This window comes from Sesamum indicum, linkage group LG2, assembly GCF_026168435.1.
Source record: "Sesamum indicum cultivar Baizhima isolate 11 linkage group LG2, ASM2616843v1, whole genome shotgun sequence".
Classification (NCBI taxonomy): domain Eukaryota; kingdom Viridiplantae; phylum Streptophyta; class Magnoliopsida; order Lamiales; family Pedaliaceae; genus Sesamum; species Sesamum indicum.
Window position 1 is genome coordinate 21,443,507 of NC_142658.1, and position 13,995 is coordinate 21,457,501.

The 13,995-nt window shown below is 32.4% G+C and overlaps 2 protein-coding genes across 2 annotated transcripts; one reads left to right on the plus strand and one right to left on the minus strand.

Moving 5' to 3' along the window:
• Positions 1–6,797: 6,797 nt before the first annotated feature.
• On the plus strand, positions 6,798–10,933 carry BIM2 (BES1-interacting Myc-like protein 2). Its single transcript, XM_088877531.1, is given in 9 exon segments — positions 6,798–7,224; positions 7,406–7,490; positions 8,102–8,171; positions 8,303–8,351; positions 8,354–8,398; positions 9,375–9,429; positions 9,431–9,796; positions 10,395–10,524; positions 10,629–10,933. Coding segments are annotated over 9 exon segments (1,002 nt in total). The 5' UTR covers positions 6,798–7,127; the 3' UTR covers positions 10,734–10,933.
• A 1,053-nt stretch (positions 10,934–11,986) lies between these two features.
• Positions 11,987–13,693, minus strand: LOC105156464 (uncharacterized). Its single transcript, XM_011072594.3, has 4 exons — positions 13,200–13,693; positions 13,051–13,127; positions 12,860–12,926; positions 11,987–12,541 (listed from the first exon to the last, which is right to left on the minus strand). The coding sequence occupies exons 1-4, from the start codon at positions 13,312–13,314 to the stop codon at positions 12,360–12,362; spliced, it is 441 nt and encodes a 146-aa protein (XP_011070896.1). The 5' UTR covers positions 13,315–13,693; the 3' UTR covers positions 11,987–12,359.
• Between the last annotated feature and the right edge of the window lie 302 nt (positions 13,694–13,995).

Genomic DNA, 13,995 nt, shown 5'->3' on the forward strand with positions numbered 1-13,995 from the left:
AGTAATTGATTATAATAATATTGTTTTTTAGTAAAACATATCTTTAAAATCTGTTGAATAACCCTAGCTCCAAATCAAAACTTGGAAGTTGGAACCTTCGCACCGCTCTTAGAATTCAATTATTCTTACAGGAACATTAATTTCCATAGATATAGCCATAGACATACGCCCACACGTTATTACCAGTCCAGCACGATGGACGTAGCAAGTCAGTTTAATTGGTGCATGCCACCTGCTGCAACTGTAAGTTTCATCAAGAGAGAGAGTTTCGTCAAATATTGTTATGGGAACCACGACCATCACTTCTTGACTAAGTACAGTAGTACATGATTCCACCTCCAAATTAACCTTGACTTTTTCGCCTAATCCTACATAATTGATGATGTTCTTCAGATAAGCTTGTCGCTGTCATAAATCTAATCAAAAATAAATAAATTGCAAGTTTATATAAAAAAATGATATCCCCATAGTTTAATTAATTAGTGAGATCATCGATATGATCCGACCATCACGATGATTCCATAGATATTAAGATTGTGGAGGTAGTGATTAGATTGTAAAAACCCTAAATAGATAATATAATTACCGAGCTTGTTTGTAGATCATGGATGAGCCTGGGTGGTAAAGTCTAGGAACGACTTTCGTAAGCTTACCTCCACGAAATACATTTTTCACTAGCAAAAAGTTACTATTGCCTACATTTCAATTGCTATATATATATATACGGACTAGAAGATGTGGTAATTGATTTTATTAATTATAGTTAAATAAAATCGATACAAAAACTTACTTTATTTATAATGGCAAAAATATTCGCCTTGGCTCTTACCCCGGGCAAAACCATTGACCATGACTTTAAGCCATTACAAATGTTTTAGCTACTTCAATAAAAAAAAAAAATACAATGAATAATCGTTGAATGACCGTGGTCAATAACTATTTACTACGGTAATATTTTTATACTTAAGAATAATTATATATTGTAATTAAATGCTATATTTCTTATAGTGATTGTCTACCAAGTTGCACTCATTGTTCCCTATGATTTTATTTTTGTAAGGAAAGCATCATATATATTAATGATGTGGTGGTGAGTATATAGCAAATTCTGTGGGTATAGAAACGTTAGTTTGAGCAGAGTCGTGCTTTTGTGCTACTTAATAATGATATTCTGATAATATAATGTTGATTCTTAAGAGTTATAATTATAATATATTAATTAACGTGCCGGCCAATATATATCATTATACTGTTTGCTTAATTAATTTGATAATATTTATCCGGTGACAAATATATATTGTGGGAATATGATGAGCTGATGGTGACCAGTGCAACCCCACGTCCACAAAACAAAATTATATATTATTAATAATAACTCAAAGAAATATCACCTTAAATTTTTTATCTTGTCTGTCCATGTTATCTTGATTGTTGCACGGTCTCGATTTTGGTCCCTTTTTCTTCTTCCTTTTTTATGTTTTTTTCTCCTTCTTCTTCTCTCTATATATACGGAGAGAGAATAAAATTTTGATTCTTCAAAGAGAATGATATATTGCTATATAATGGGCTAAATATAATTCATTAATCGTAAAATTTTTATTTTCAGAATAAAATTATGATATTTTATGAAATTAAGACGAACAAAACTTGATGCGGAACGAATTATATAGTGAGTTGAATTAGGATAGAGACGTTATTCAAATCTCATATGTGCATCATAATGAGGATCAGAAGATTTCCATAGCGCTGGCTAATAATTCAAGAGCGAATGAAAACGTGGTAGAAATCACTACCGATCTCGTCATTCTTGTACTCCTACTATTACATACATACACTTTATTACCTTTTCTCTTTTACACGTAAATATTCCACATGACAATGATTCTAGGGTTTTATTTTATCTTTATCAACCGCCCGGGGCCATGCTACAGTGCACGTGCGGAGCAACACCAATACACGTGCAGGCACACCCATTACACTGACACATACCATTCTACAACACCTACCCATTCAGTCGGACCGGGTTCACTGTACCTTAAGACAAGACTGCAAGAAAAGGACAAAAGGTGGTCCAATCCTGTCCGGCCACGCCAGCGTCCGGTTCGTCTCCCCTGCAAGAATTCCATCCCCCTGCACCAGGTTTCCAGTGGGCGAGAACGTTGTATGATATCTATATTTGGTAATATATACTTTTGAAACGCAATGATTGTGATTATATATATATATTTTTGATAGATGTTTTCTCCGGGGGGCGGTGGTCAAGCACGTGGATTTTGCTGCAGCTCTGAACCCTCGTTTTAACGTTAACCTTCCAATTTCTGTGTGCTAAATTGCCAATCCTATATATATATATCCTACGAAAAGAGAACCCAATTCAAACTGTTGTTGGATATTAAATACACTTATTCTTTTAAATTAAAGATTACCAAAGAGTACTCTTGCTGAAGTCTTTTCAATACTCCATGCAATTATTTGAAATTCTGATAATATTATTCTATTTAATTGGTTGTTTCTATTAAAAGAAAGCACAATTTAATTACAAGGAAGTGATGATAAAGATTAGAAAATTATATGATCTTAGTCTCGTGGTTACGATTATAATTGATGTCCCATGAACAAGTTCGAAATTAGGGGTTCGAATCTCATCGAACGTATAGGTATTTGTCTTACTTTATGTAAATTATTATAATTTGTTACTATTTTTAGTCATTTATATTGATTAAATCAATGTAATTGTTATTGTTATTAATTGTATTATATGTTGATTGAATCGATGTTTTACTCAAAAAAAAAAAAATAATGATATAATTTTAGAGAAAAACAAATAACTATCAAAAGAGAATGGAAGAGCGGGAAGTTGGATATCAAATAAAAAGAAAAATAAAATATCAAATAAAAAAAATAGACATCAATAAAAACTCTCTTCGGTAAAAACAAAGTATAAATAATTTACTTGCTATATAATTGTACCGAACTCCAATTAAAGTTTCCATATATTAGATAAATATAAGATGAGCATCGCTGATAATCAAGATTAGAGAAGAGCAGTCGACGTCAATGTTAATTATATCTAATTAAAATAGTAATTAATGTATTGATGAATTAAATAATGGTTGCATAATAAACGGCCTACAATTAGGGTTTTGTCGTTGTCGTTCTGGTTCAGGGACGCACGTATATATAGTTGATGGAGTTTGAGTTCTCTCGAAGTAATGAATTTTGTTTGTTCTTAGTACTTACCAATACCATCATTCCTTCGTGTCTGTCCCCTCCCTTCCATTATCTTGAACAGGATTAATTATATTTTAGACTTCTTTAAAAATATAAAATTATGTAAATATATTTTTTAAAATATTTAAAAATTATATTTGTATTTCTTTTAAAATTTATTATATACATCTAACCCTCTTACGTTAGAATTTGAATGGAAAATTATTTAAATTAATAAAAAATATATATATATAATTTTGTATTTTAAACGGATCATTAATCTTTTATTTATTAATATAGTGATGACGGTCTGTGGTCTAGGGTAGAGGCCAAGTGCTGAATTCTGGTTAGCTACTGCATGGAGATATTTTGAGCTCCCAGTACCTTCATTTCATTTTAAATTTATTTTTATTTGGTGACAGCACAATGCTAATTAATTATGAATTTTGAATAGTAAAGTAAGCGTATAACTCATTACATGTTCTGCCTGAAAAAGTTGTAGCAGTTGAGGATGTAGGCATGGACAGGGTATGGGCGTAATCAAACTACACCTATGTCTGTGTGTGTGATTTTTTATTTCCTTTTCTTTTTTTTTTTAAATTTTAATTGTTATGATTAATTATGTCCCTAGCTAAACCATTTATTTTCTCTAATGGGGACATTTTGATTTGAACCCATTTATAATTGTTATAATTTATTATTATTATAATTTAATATAGAGTATTGATGATTATATATCATTTGTCAATTAATATTTAATAACTAACAGTAATTTGTAATTAATCAATAATAAGTATACATTATTGTATAATCTTGATGCCTCAAATTTTTCACTAGAATAAAGTGTTGCAATAGCTTCTACTTTTATGATGAGAATAAATTGTTATAAAAATTATTAGTTAAGTAGTAGTAAAAGTTGGGAGAGTATACAAAAATAAATATTAAAAGTGAAAAAAAAAATTTAGAGTTTGAATATTCGAATAAAACAACTTACTGTTTATAATTTACGAATAAGATGCAGAAGTTGGTAGATAGCTGTTTATATATATATGTATTTAATTTAAGTTAAACGGTTCAAAAACACAAACTACAAAAATAAAAACACCATTTCAATTTATTTTCAACACTTATAAACACTTTTTGAAACTCATCGACAATAAAATGACATAAAAGCAAAAAAACTCGATTTCATATTGAAGAGATTGCGGCACAATTGATCAATTCCTCTTATTTTGTTGGAATGTTTTTTTAAAAAATTATATGTGATGATATTAAATCAATTATATTATAAATATAATTGATTATTTTCTTAAAATTATACATCCGTCCTAACTCGGACATAAACCACTGACTGCCTAAGCTACAAGGGCTAATACAAAAACTTTGGTCGTAGCAGTAGATGGACCAATAGCAATTATTGTCTGAACTTGCAGTGCGGCCCAATAAGTGAGAAGCTGGCTCACAAGCTGAACTCTTATTAGTGTTTTAGGTTGAAGGGAGCTCAACTAACTCATGCTTACATTAGTTGCTAAATCAATTGCACCCTAAACTCAATTATTTATTTCCTAAATTATGATAACGTGAAATAGATTTATACCTTCAAAATATTCTAAGAAATGGAACTTTAGGTATGATAAATGCTGTTGATATTTTCATTTTTGTACTTTTCGTAGTAAAAACGTTATTGTTGTTTTACTCTTTTTGAAACTAAGTGTTCATAGGCAGACGGATGAGCACTCTAGAACTGATACCATGTTTAGACAATAGAAGGAATAAAACAGTAAAGCATAAAAATATTTATTATTACATGATTATGTAAGTAAAAGAAATTAATTAGTTCGAAGCAATTTTGATTAAACTCAAATGAGTTCTACAGTAATTAGTGCATTATATAATTTAATAACAAGAATAATTAATTACGTGACAGAAATAATAATGATTATAACATAATATTTGGTGCGATCGAACACTTTTTGTGTTAAAGTGTTTCTAAATTGGATTTGCTGTAAAGCTTGTTAGGACAGTGGTGTCATTTCCGGAAGCAAATCATACTTAAGGATCAGTTGTCTGCTAGCTCACTTTGGGGCCAAAGAGAGTCTTTTTCGTTTCCTTGTCATTTCTGAACTGGCCATAGCGCTCTTCAATGGCCATATTTTCACTTGTTACTTGGCCTTTGCTTCATACATTCAGATCAACACAAATTGTATCTTGATTGGTGTTCGGTATATTGATAAATTTCTCCGTTTTAATTTCATATAAACTTCACGGTATTGGTGGAGAGGCATCTGATTAGAGATCTTTAGACTTATAAGTTATCTAAACTCCTCTATTACAATTAATATGGGACGGATACCTATATTAATATATGGTAAAACGTAATTTTATATATACAGAAAAATTTATATATTAGGCATATGCGGAAAATAAATGAAATCGTGTGAACGACCATGTAATAAAACAACCTAAGCAAAAACTTTTAAGGAAATATAATCATTATTAAAAAGCCCATTTTAGACAAGCTCAATGTGGCATGTTACAATGCTCTTCTTCAGGACATAGATTTGGGTATGAGCCCAATAATCCCCAACCCAAAAGGGCTTCTAACATTTACTCTTAAGTGGGCCTCGACAATGTTAGATACGTATATATAGTTAGCGAAATTGATATTTCATAATTATAAAATTATTTATTCAAATTTCACCCTTATATTGGTATCGTTTTATTTTAATAATGATTAAGCTGTTATTGATTTTCTAATAATTATTAATTATTTATAAATATTTAATATCGATTAGACTGTGAACTTACAATTATAGTACCCAACCCTTGGTAGATGGTACATTAGTTGGTTTGGACTCTGTCTCTGTCAGCAACTTTATGAATTTCCATTTTACTTCCCTTATGAATTCCTTTACCGCATCGAATAAAAGTTTGTTTGTTTGTTTTTTATTTGTTTATAATTATAATTATTAAATATTGACCATTTACAATTATAAAAAGTATATACTAATCATTTTATATAAATTATATTTAATTATTAGAATAAAATAATATTTAGTACTAAAATAAAGTAATATCTCACATATACTGTACAAACAAAATATAGACATAATAAAACTAAATCAGACAGAGGTGTAGGAGACTAGGAAAGTACATCCCGTGACACCCTCTTTTCGTTCATTCACTTTTACATGAATTACATCACATGATTCACAACAACATTTTGTACCATAAAATCAATCAAGCTTAATTTAATTAACGAGGTTGATGTTTCATAATTGAGAATTGAATTCTATTAATATTTAAGTATTAATTTACTTTAATGATAATAAATTATTTATCTATTATAATATTAATTATTAACTAATTATATATATATATATTTAATTTTGATAATTAATATATATTGATTATTGATTAAAAATTTATAATGTAATTATAATTAATTTATTTAAAAAAAGTAATTTACCAATTTAATATTTGCAAGTGAAAAAAAAAACAGTAAAATGAAAAAGTAAAAAGAAAATATATTAACTGAGTGTGTACTAATAAATTAAATAATTAATGAAGAGGGAAAAATAATAAACACCAGCTCATCATCATCATCAGGTCAGGGCCATCACCAAACCATAAAGCTGGTGTAGCAGCAGGTACTGCGATTTGCTGTTGGCTGCCACCCCAATAATCTGAAGTTCCCAAAAAGAATTCCAGTCTCATCCAGAAAAGAAAGCTGTAATCTTTTGAAGATATTTTTCCCTTCTTTCTTGCAATCCTTCTTTTTTTTTTTTTTTTAATTATTAAGGTAGATCGCTTCTTGGTGAAACGATTTCAGGCTTGTTCTTGGGGTTAAATTTTGTGGGTCGGTTCAGTTATTTGTTTTGCGGTGAAAAATATTGAATCTTGAAAATAGAAGAAAAATGAAATCTGGAAAGAGCCATCAAGAAGAGGAAGAAGAGGAGGATGAAGAATTTGGTACCAAGAATCATGCCACACCGTCCAATAATAATACCAAAGGTACGCTCCTGCACAGTCCTAATCTTGATTTCATACCCTGCTCCGATTTTTGTTGTTGTTGTTTGGGTGGTGCTGGTGGGAGGGGATGAATGGTTCTTGGTTTTTCTCATTTCAGTGGGGTGCTATGTATTGGAATTATTAAAATCCTTATAACTGTTTGGTGTGAATTTTTGTGGAGAAGATGGGAAGAACAGTGACAAAGCTAATGCTATGAGGTCAAAGCATTCGGTCACGGAGCAGCGCCGAAGGAGCAAGATAAATGAAAGGTGAAGATTTCAATTAAGTAAGAGTTGATATGAGCATTTGGTGGTGCTAATATTATGGAGTATTTGATTATGTAAAAGTGTGAGTATGTGAAATGTAGTCACTTTTTTACTACAGTATTTGTTTACACACGATCATCTACTTATTGATATGTATGGATGTAGTCATCCCTATTTTTAGGGGAAATGTATCTGTTTTTTAGTTAATACTATCTATGAAGTACTACCTAAATTGGTTACGGAAGTATGCCATGATTGGCAGTAAGAAATTCAACAAGTACTTCCTGGTTAAGGAAATTGCTGAGTTATTCAACAGTTAGGATTAGATGAAGCAAAGCCAATTTGAAAGACGAAGTCTCGTTATGTTTTCAGTTTTACTGTGAACTGGGGTTGCATAGAGCAAGCTTGATAATCTTGTGGAGTTTGAGGGCTGTTTTAACTATGCACAGGGAAACCAACAAGCATTTTACGTGAAATGGAATCCTGGATGCTTGTTGCATAATATGGCTGTGAAATATACAAGATTGGTTATGATTACGAGTTCTATTTGTTGGTATTGTTTATCATCCATGGCAGCACCTCTCTGTAACTTATGGAGTTTCTTTTGTATTCAGATTTCAAATATTAAGAGAACTGATCCCCCGCAGTGATCAGAAGCGAGATACTGCATCATTTTTATTAGAGGTATCGTTTTCTGTTTTTATTTTGATGATCTTTATTGGAGGTATTCCATTGTATGAAGAATACAGAATATGTGTTGTTACTTGATGTTTGTGCTTTAAACCTTCTTTGCTAATTATTTTTTCTCAGTGCAGGTTATTCAGTATGTACAATTTCTACAGGAAAAGGTACAAAAGTATGAAGGGTCATATCAACCGTGGAGTTCAGAGCCCACAAAACTGATGCCATGGGTAAAATCTTGATTCATAACTAAAAGGCATATGTAATTTGCGTTCTTGATTCTTGATTGCTTATAGTTGTTTTACCTATAGTGCTATAGAACTGTGGATGAAACGATAGCCAAAGTGATAAATTTTAGCCATTTGCTTTGAGACCCCTTGGCATTTCTGGAGGGTAATTCATCTCAGTTTTGGAGTGCGTTAATTGGTTGGTTTATGTTGATAAAAATTTGGTGGATTTTGCTTTTGGTAATACTCAAGTTAGATTTCATTGTATTAACTTTTTCAGTTTTTTTAGTTAAGGGAAGACCACCCCTCAAATTCATATGGAGGATATTAAAGTTATCACTTGTCCTATATCAAATGCTAAATACTTCATTCTGACTTTAACTTAACAATGTCATTTGACTGTGTTACTCTGGTGCATGTATACATGTAGAACAAGTATTTCTGTGAGAAGATTCAAGTACCGTGCTAAACTTGTCCTGCTTAAAGCTTTTACCCAAAAACCATAAACAGAAACAGCTTCTCATTATCCGAGTTCTTGTATTTTGCTGCTCTTTTCGATTGGTTGAGGTTGCTAAGTTACTTTTTGATTACTCATTTGAACAAAACTCTGTTGGTAATCTGATCTTATTATGTATATTTCTCTGGGGAGCTATTCTCAGTTCGAACTTTCATTTTCTCTAATTTTCTTGTGTAGAGTTGGTTCTCACTGTTGGTAAATGACTCCTGTTTTAATTTCAACCCCTGAAATAACTGAGATTGGTCTTTGCCTCCATGCTGTCCCCTACAATGTGTATATAAACTCTTGAAATATCTGTCAAGTCATGGAAGCAAATTAAAGAAATTATGTTTACTACCTAACAATGGGATTCATCTTACAGGAAAATATGGATAATAGTACTGCACTATAGAGTTCTCTTAGTTTGTGGCTTAAGTTCTTTTAATCTCCTCTCTTTTCGTTTCTTCTTTTTTGGAATAGCAGAGAAACAGTCATTGGCGTGTTCAGAGCTTTGCTGGTCAGCCGCAAACCACGAAGGATGGTTCTGATCCTGGTTCAACATTTCCTGGCAGGTTCAATGAAAATAATGTTGCAACCCCTGCAGCCATGCAACAACTGAGCCAACAGAATCCTATCGAGTCTGATCCTGTTAGGGATACTTCTTGTCAATCAATTGATCCACAAACTGAGCTTCCAAACAAAGCAATGGGCTTGTCCATGCCTCTACCAGCAAGCTTGCCAGTTTCCAATGCCAATGAGGGTGCATTTTCACACTCGTTACCCAGGCCATCCACTTCAGATGCACAGTCGACTGAATATCCTACTACTGCTCATGCCCTGAACTGCCAGGACGAGCTAAGTATCGAGGGAGGAACAATCAGCATCTCTAGTGTTTACTCCGAAGGGTGAGTTATTACTGATAATCACATTATATCTCATTGACCATCTGTTTCTTGTATATATCTTGCTTTCAGGATTTCTTTTTGACGTTTTGGGATGTGCTCGTATAATTTTAACCTACAACTCTCCTTTTCTTCAAGCTGTGGTTTAGTTTCTTCTTTGTTCTTCTTAAATTGATAAACTAGTATGGGATAAGCAACGATTATTTACTCCCTGGATATGACTAGAAGTTCGTTTCATCTTTAGTTGTTCTGGTCCTTCAAGAGCATAAATACCTGCAGAAAACACATATGAACTTTCCGTTGATTGAAGTTTTAAGATTCCTGTAAGTTCGATGTATAAACTGAGTGAAACCATATGATATGAGGTTTAACTTTCTGGTTACGTCAGAGAGTGGTAGAGAAAGTAGAGCAGAAATCTTTGATCATTTTATGTCTTCTTAGTTTCCCTAACAATTCATTCCCTGTTTTAACTTGGATTGCCTGCTGACTTTTATTACACCAGCTCTTTTGGTAGCTGAAGTAATGCTTGCTTCCGTAATATCTTCAAAGAACTCATGATTATTATATATTTCGCTAATGACACATATTCAATTACGATCAGGTTAATGAATTCATTGACACAAGCTCTTCAAAGCACTGGCGTCGATCTGTCTCAAGCCACCATTTCCGTCCAGATCAATCTTGGAAAACGAGCAAATAGAGGAGCAACTCCCGGCATAGCAATTGCCAAGGTATGTAGTATTGTTGCTACAATAATTTGATATTTCCTTATCTTAAGATACAATGAACTACTATATTCCTGTTTCTCTTACAAGCATTTTGTATTAACTCCTAGGACCATGATATTCCCATGCCGTCTAGAAACCAACATGTCGGGCCCTTTCAAGATCCAAGCAACAGTGATGACTTAGATCCAGCTCGGAAGAGGCTGAAGACTTGAAAAATAAGGTTCATTTGCACCTAGTTAATAATTGCTTGTATATTGCTATACTTCTTGAGAAATTCGGTTCTTGGTACGCCAGTGTCAATTCATGTTCTTACATATATAACATCCTCCTTTGACAGTCCGCTCGGTGGACATACGCAGTCCGTCAGATGGCTGCTCGTTAAATCTAGCACCAGAGTTTCTGTTAGCTGATATTTTTATGATATTCTCTCATTTTCTGATTGCTTTTTCAGACATTATTAATTAATTAAATATAAATAAATATAATTTTTTCCAATAAACCAAGTCTTGTGTTTGATTGAATGTCCAGATAGACACTGTTTTGCAATAATAATAGGTAGGACTGGTGGGGTGGTGATTAATACAATATAATATTTATAATTAGCGTGAATTAAGGCAATCTTTTTGGTCGGGCTGCTCTGCCTATGCATGCATCAATATCTCAAAATTTCATCGTTCAAAATGTTCACTCAAACCTCGAAGAGGCAGCAGCAGCAGCAGCTGTACCAATGTGGTACTGGTTCATTCATGCGCCAAATGTAGGGCATGTAAGAATTACTATGTTGCCGAGATCATGAGTTCGAGATTTCATTAAATATATGGATATTTATCTCACTTAATATAAGTTTATTATTACTGTAACGAATATTTGTTATTTGCCTTGTTTGACATGAGATTATTATAATCTCAATTATTGTAAAATGAGTTTACATTTCAATTGATATGTTTATAGATTTAATAATACTAATGCAATTATTGTTTTTATGAAAAAAAAATAATGGAATAATTAATGAAAATTTAATTAATTCCATCGCTTACTAATAATTAATTAACCCACTAAACATAACTACGTGCTTAATTAACATAGGAAAAAACTGATTTTCATTAGCAGTTCGAAATTTAATTTATAGGAGTTTTTAAATTAATAGTAATATATTTATGTTAGAAAATAAAAAAAAATACATTAATACCTCCTGAGGTCAGGCCAAGATATAACCACTTCATGCATTTTACAAAATTACAATTACACCAATTGAGATTATAGTTATAACTCCAACTACACCCTCATATTTAGAGGCAAAAGCTTCCAACAAACCTTCTAAAAAATATTACACCTAACACTCCTAAGAGAATATGGCTATAATTTTGCGAAAAACAAAAAAAAATTGTGTATTTTTTGATCCAATCTAAAAATATATGAATGTGATTTACCATAAAAAATAAAGAGAGTAAATAATGCACATAAATTTGTGATGGTGATATCAACATATCCCATTTGAATTAGTTTGATATTTGGGTTTGACTGCATTGGAAACCAAAGTAAAACAACAAAATTAGTCCATGGGACAAAGTGAAAATTTCCCAAATCAAAAAACATAGTTTGCTACAAAAAGTTAGGGTTCTTCATTTGATGGCCAAGTGTCGGCCACATAAAGCTATCAAACCAGACACATTCCTCATTTTACTACTTCACTACTTAATCATACATCAGTTAATTATACATATATTTAGACCCACCCCTTTTTTTTTTTTTCCTGGTTTTCTTTCCCCAAAATTTGTGTTAGAAAACTAGTATACTTGATGTAATAACAAGGCAGCTAGGTAGCAGAAAGCCATGATTCATGGGACAAATGGGATTTTCTTGTTATGTATGGGGCGTCGCCGTCGAACCCAAGCGTAATCCATAGTGAAGTATTCTGATCTTCTGGGGCTCTCAACCCATTCTCTCCAAGTCCCTCTTCCTGCTGCCTGCTCATCATGCACCATCATGTTTTCTTCCTTTTCGTTGTGTCGTTTCTTACCTGGATACCATGTCACATAAAATATATATTGTATCAGAAGAATTAATGTATATATATATGCACACGGAAGAATCAGTCAGAGCTGTTCAAAAGAACGATTGATAGATTATTATTAAACGCGAGCAAAAGATTTTTAAAAAAAATTAAATGCAAGACACAAAAAGTTTGTGGTTTAGGAAATTCTTCAACGTATATGGTTGCTATTTATTTTTACTAGATGAATTACGATAACAGTCTTCAACTATTTATATTATGGCTCATGTAAATTATTATGAGATTACAAATTTATTCCGTATGACCATCAGTTTCTTGAAGTACCTGATGAGGCTTCCATCAGCTTCTTGCGCAGCAGATGATCATCGTCATCAGCAAAACTCTTCTTCACCTGTGGTCAGAACGAAGATGTATACTATGATGTTAGCACAAAGACAATGTCGGAGAAAGACGAAATCAATAATTCGTCGTTGAGGTAATGGTTGTGTGATAAATAAAAGAAAACAAAAACCTACAGCTGCCTCTTCTTGGAGATTGAGTTTCCTCGGCAGTGACGGGAGGGTGAAATGTTCTTGGTGAACTGCAGAATTACCTGAAAACACGAAGATTATTACATATACTTGTGATCACACATTTGCACAGAGAAAAGCAGTAATATTATTACCATATTGTTGGAGAGGTTTCTGCCGAATTACTTGACCAGAAGCAGTGCGGCTGCAGGGTGCTAACAGAAACGAGACAACTACAGCCAATGCAGCTAACAGATTTAACAACTCCATTAATTCTTAACAAAGACAGACTAGTAATGTTCAATTAATGTCTGATTTTGCTTACTGGAAAGTTGAAATTTATAGCACTCAGAAGTGAGAAGAAAAAGAAGGGTTTTTGAGACATACACAAAGCACAAAATTCAGAGTTCCAAAACAAGTAGACAGATAACCCTTATTTATATACTTACCTTTTTAGGAACCTTCACACCATTTGGGCTGATTTCTTTGTCGGCTACAATAGTAGGGACCACAACCACTCTCCTTCATATTTGATTAATGATATTTTGGCCTGAAATCCCATGCTTTGGTCAATATGATCAATTACCCTTATTATAATACTTCGTTTATTAGTAATTTAATTAAGTGGGTCAGTCGCCTTTTAAAGCCTATGTATGTTGTAGGGTGAGCTATGAGAATATATAGTATTTCTTGAAGCTGACATTGGGGAGATCCTGGAACATATTCTTGTACATGATCTGAATCAGACATGATTGTCAGAGAATCTGAATGTGACATTTTTGCAGGAAAAATGGATATATATGATAGAATGTAATAGGCCGACGTATTTAAACGTACGAAAGTTGAGGATATGTAGAGACTGATTTTTGTGACATAAATTGCAAAGATAATAAGTAAATCTTCATGGATAGTTAGCAAGATGTTTCGAGAGTAGGTACAACCACCGCACTG

Excerpts from the sequence above, each read along its gene's own strand:
- LOC105156464 (XM_011072594.3), bottom strand. The coding sequence starts at position 13,314 with ATGGAGTTGTTAAATCTGTTAGCTGCATTGGCTGTAGTTGTCTCGTTT. Across the intron at positions 13,128-13,199 it reads GAAACCTCTCCAACAATATG|GTAATTCTGCAGTTCACCAA; the intron begins GTAATAATATTA and ends TCGTGTTTTCAG. Across the intron at positions 12,542-12,859 it reads GCTGATGGAAGCCTCATCAG|GTAAGAAACGACACAACGAA; the intron begins GTACTTCAAGAA and ends CATGGTATCCAG.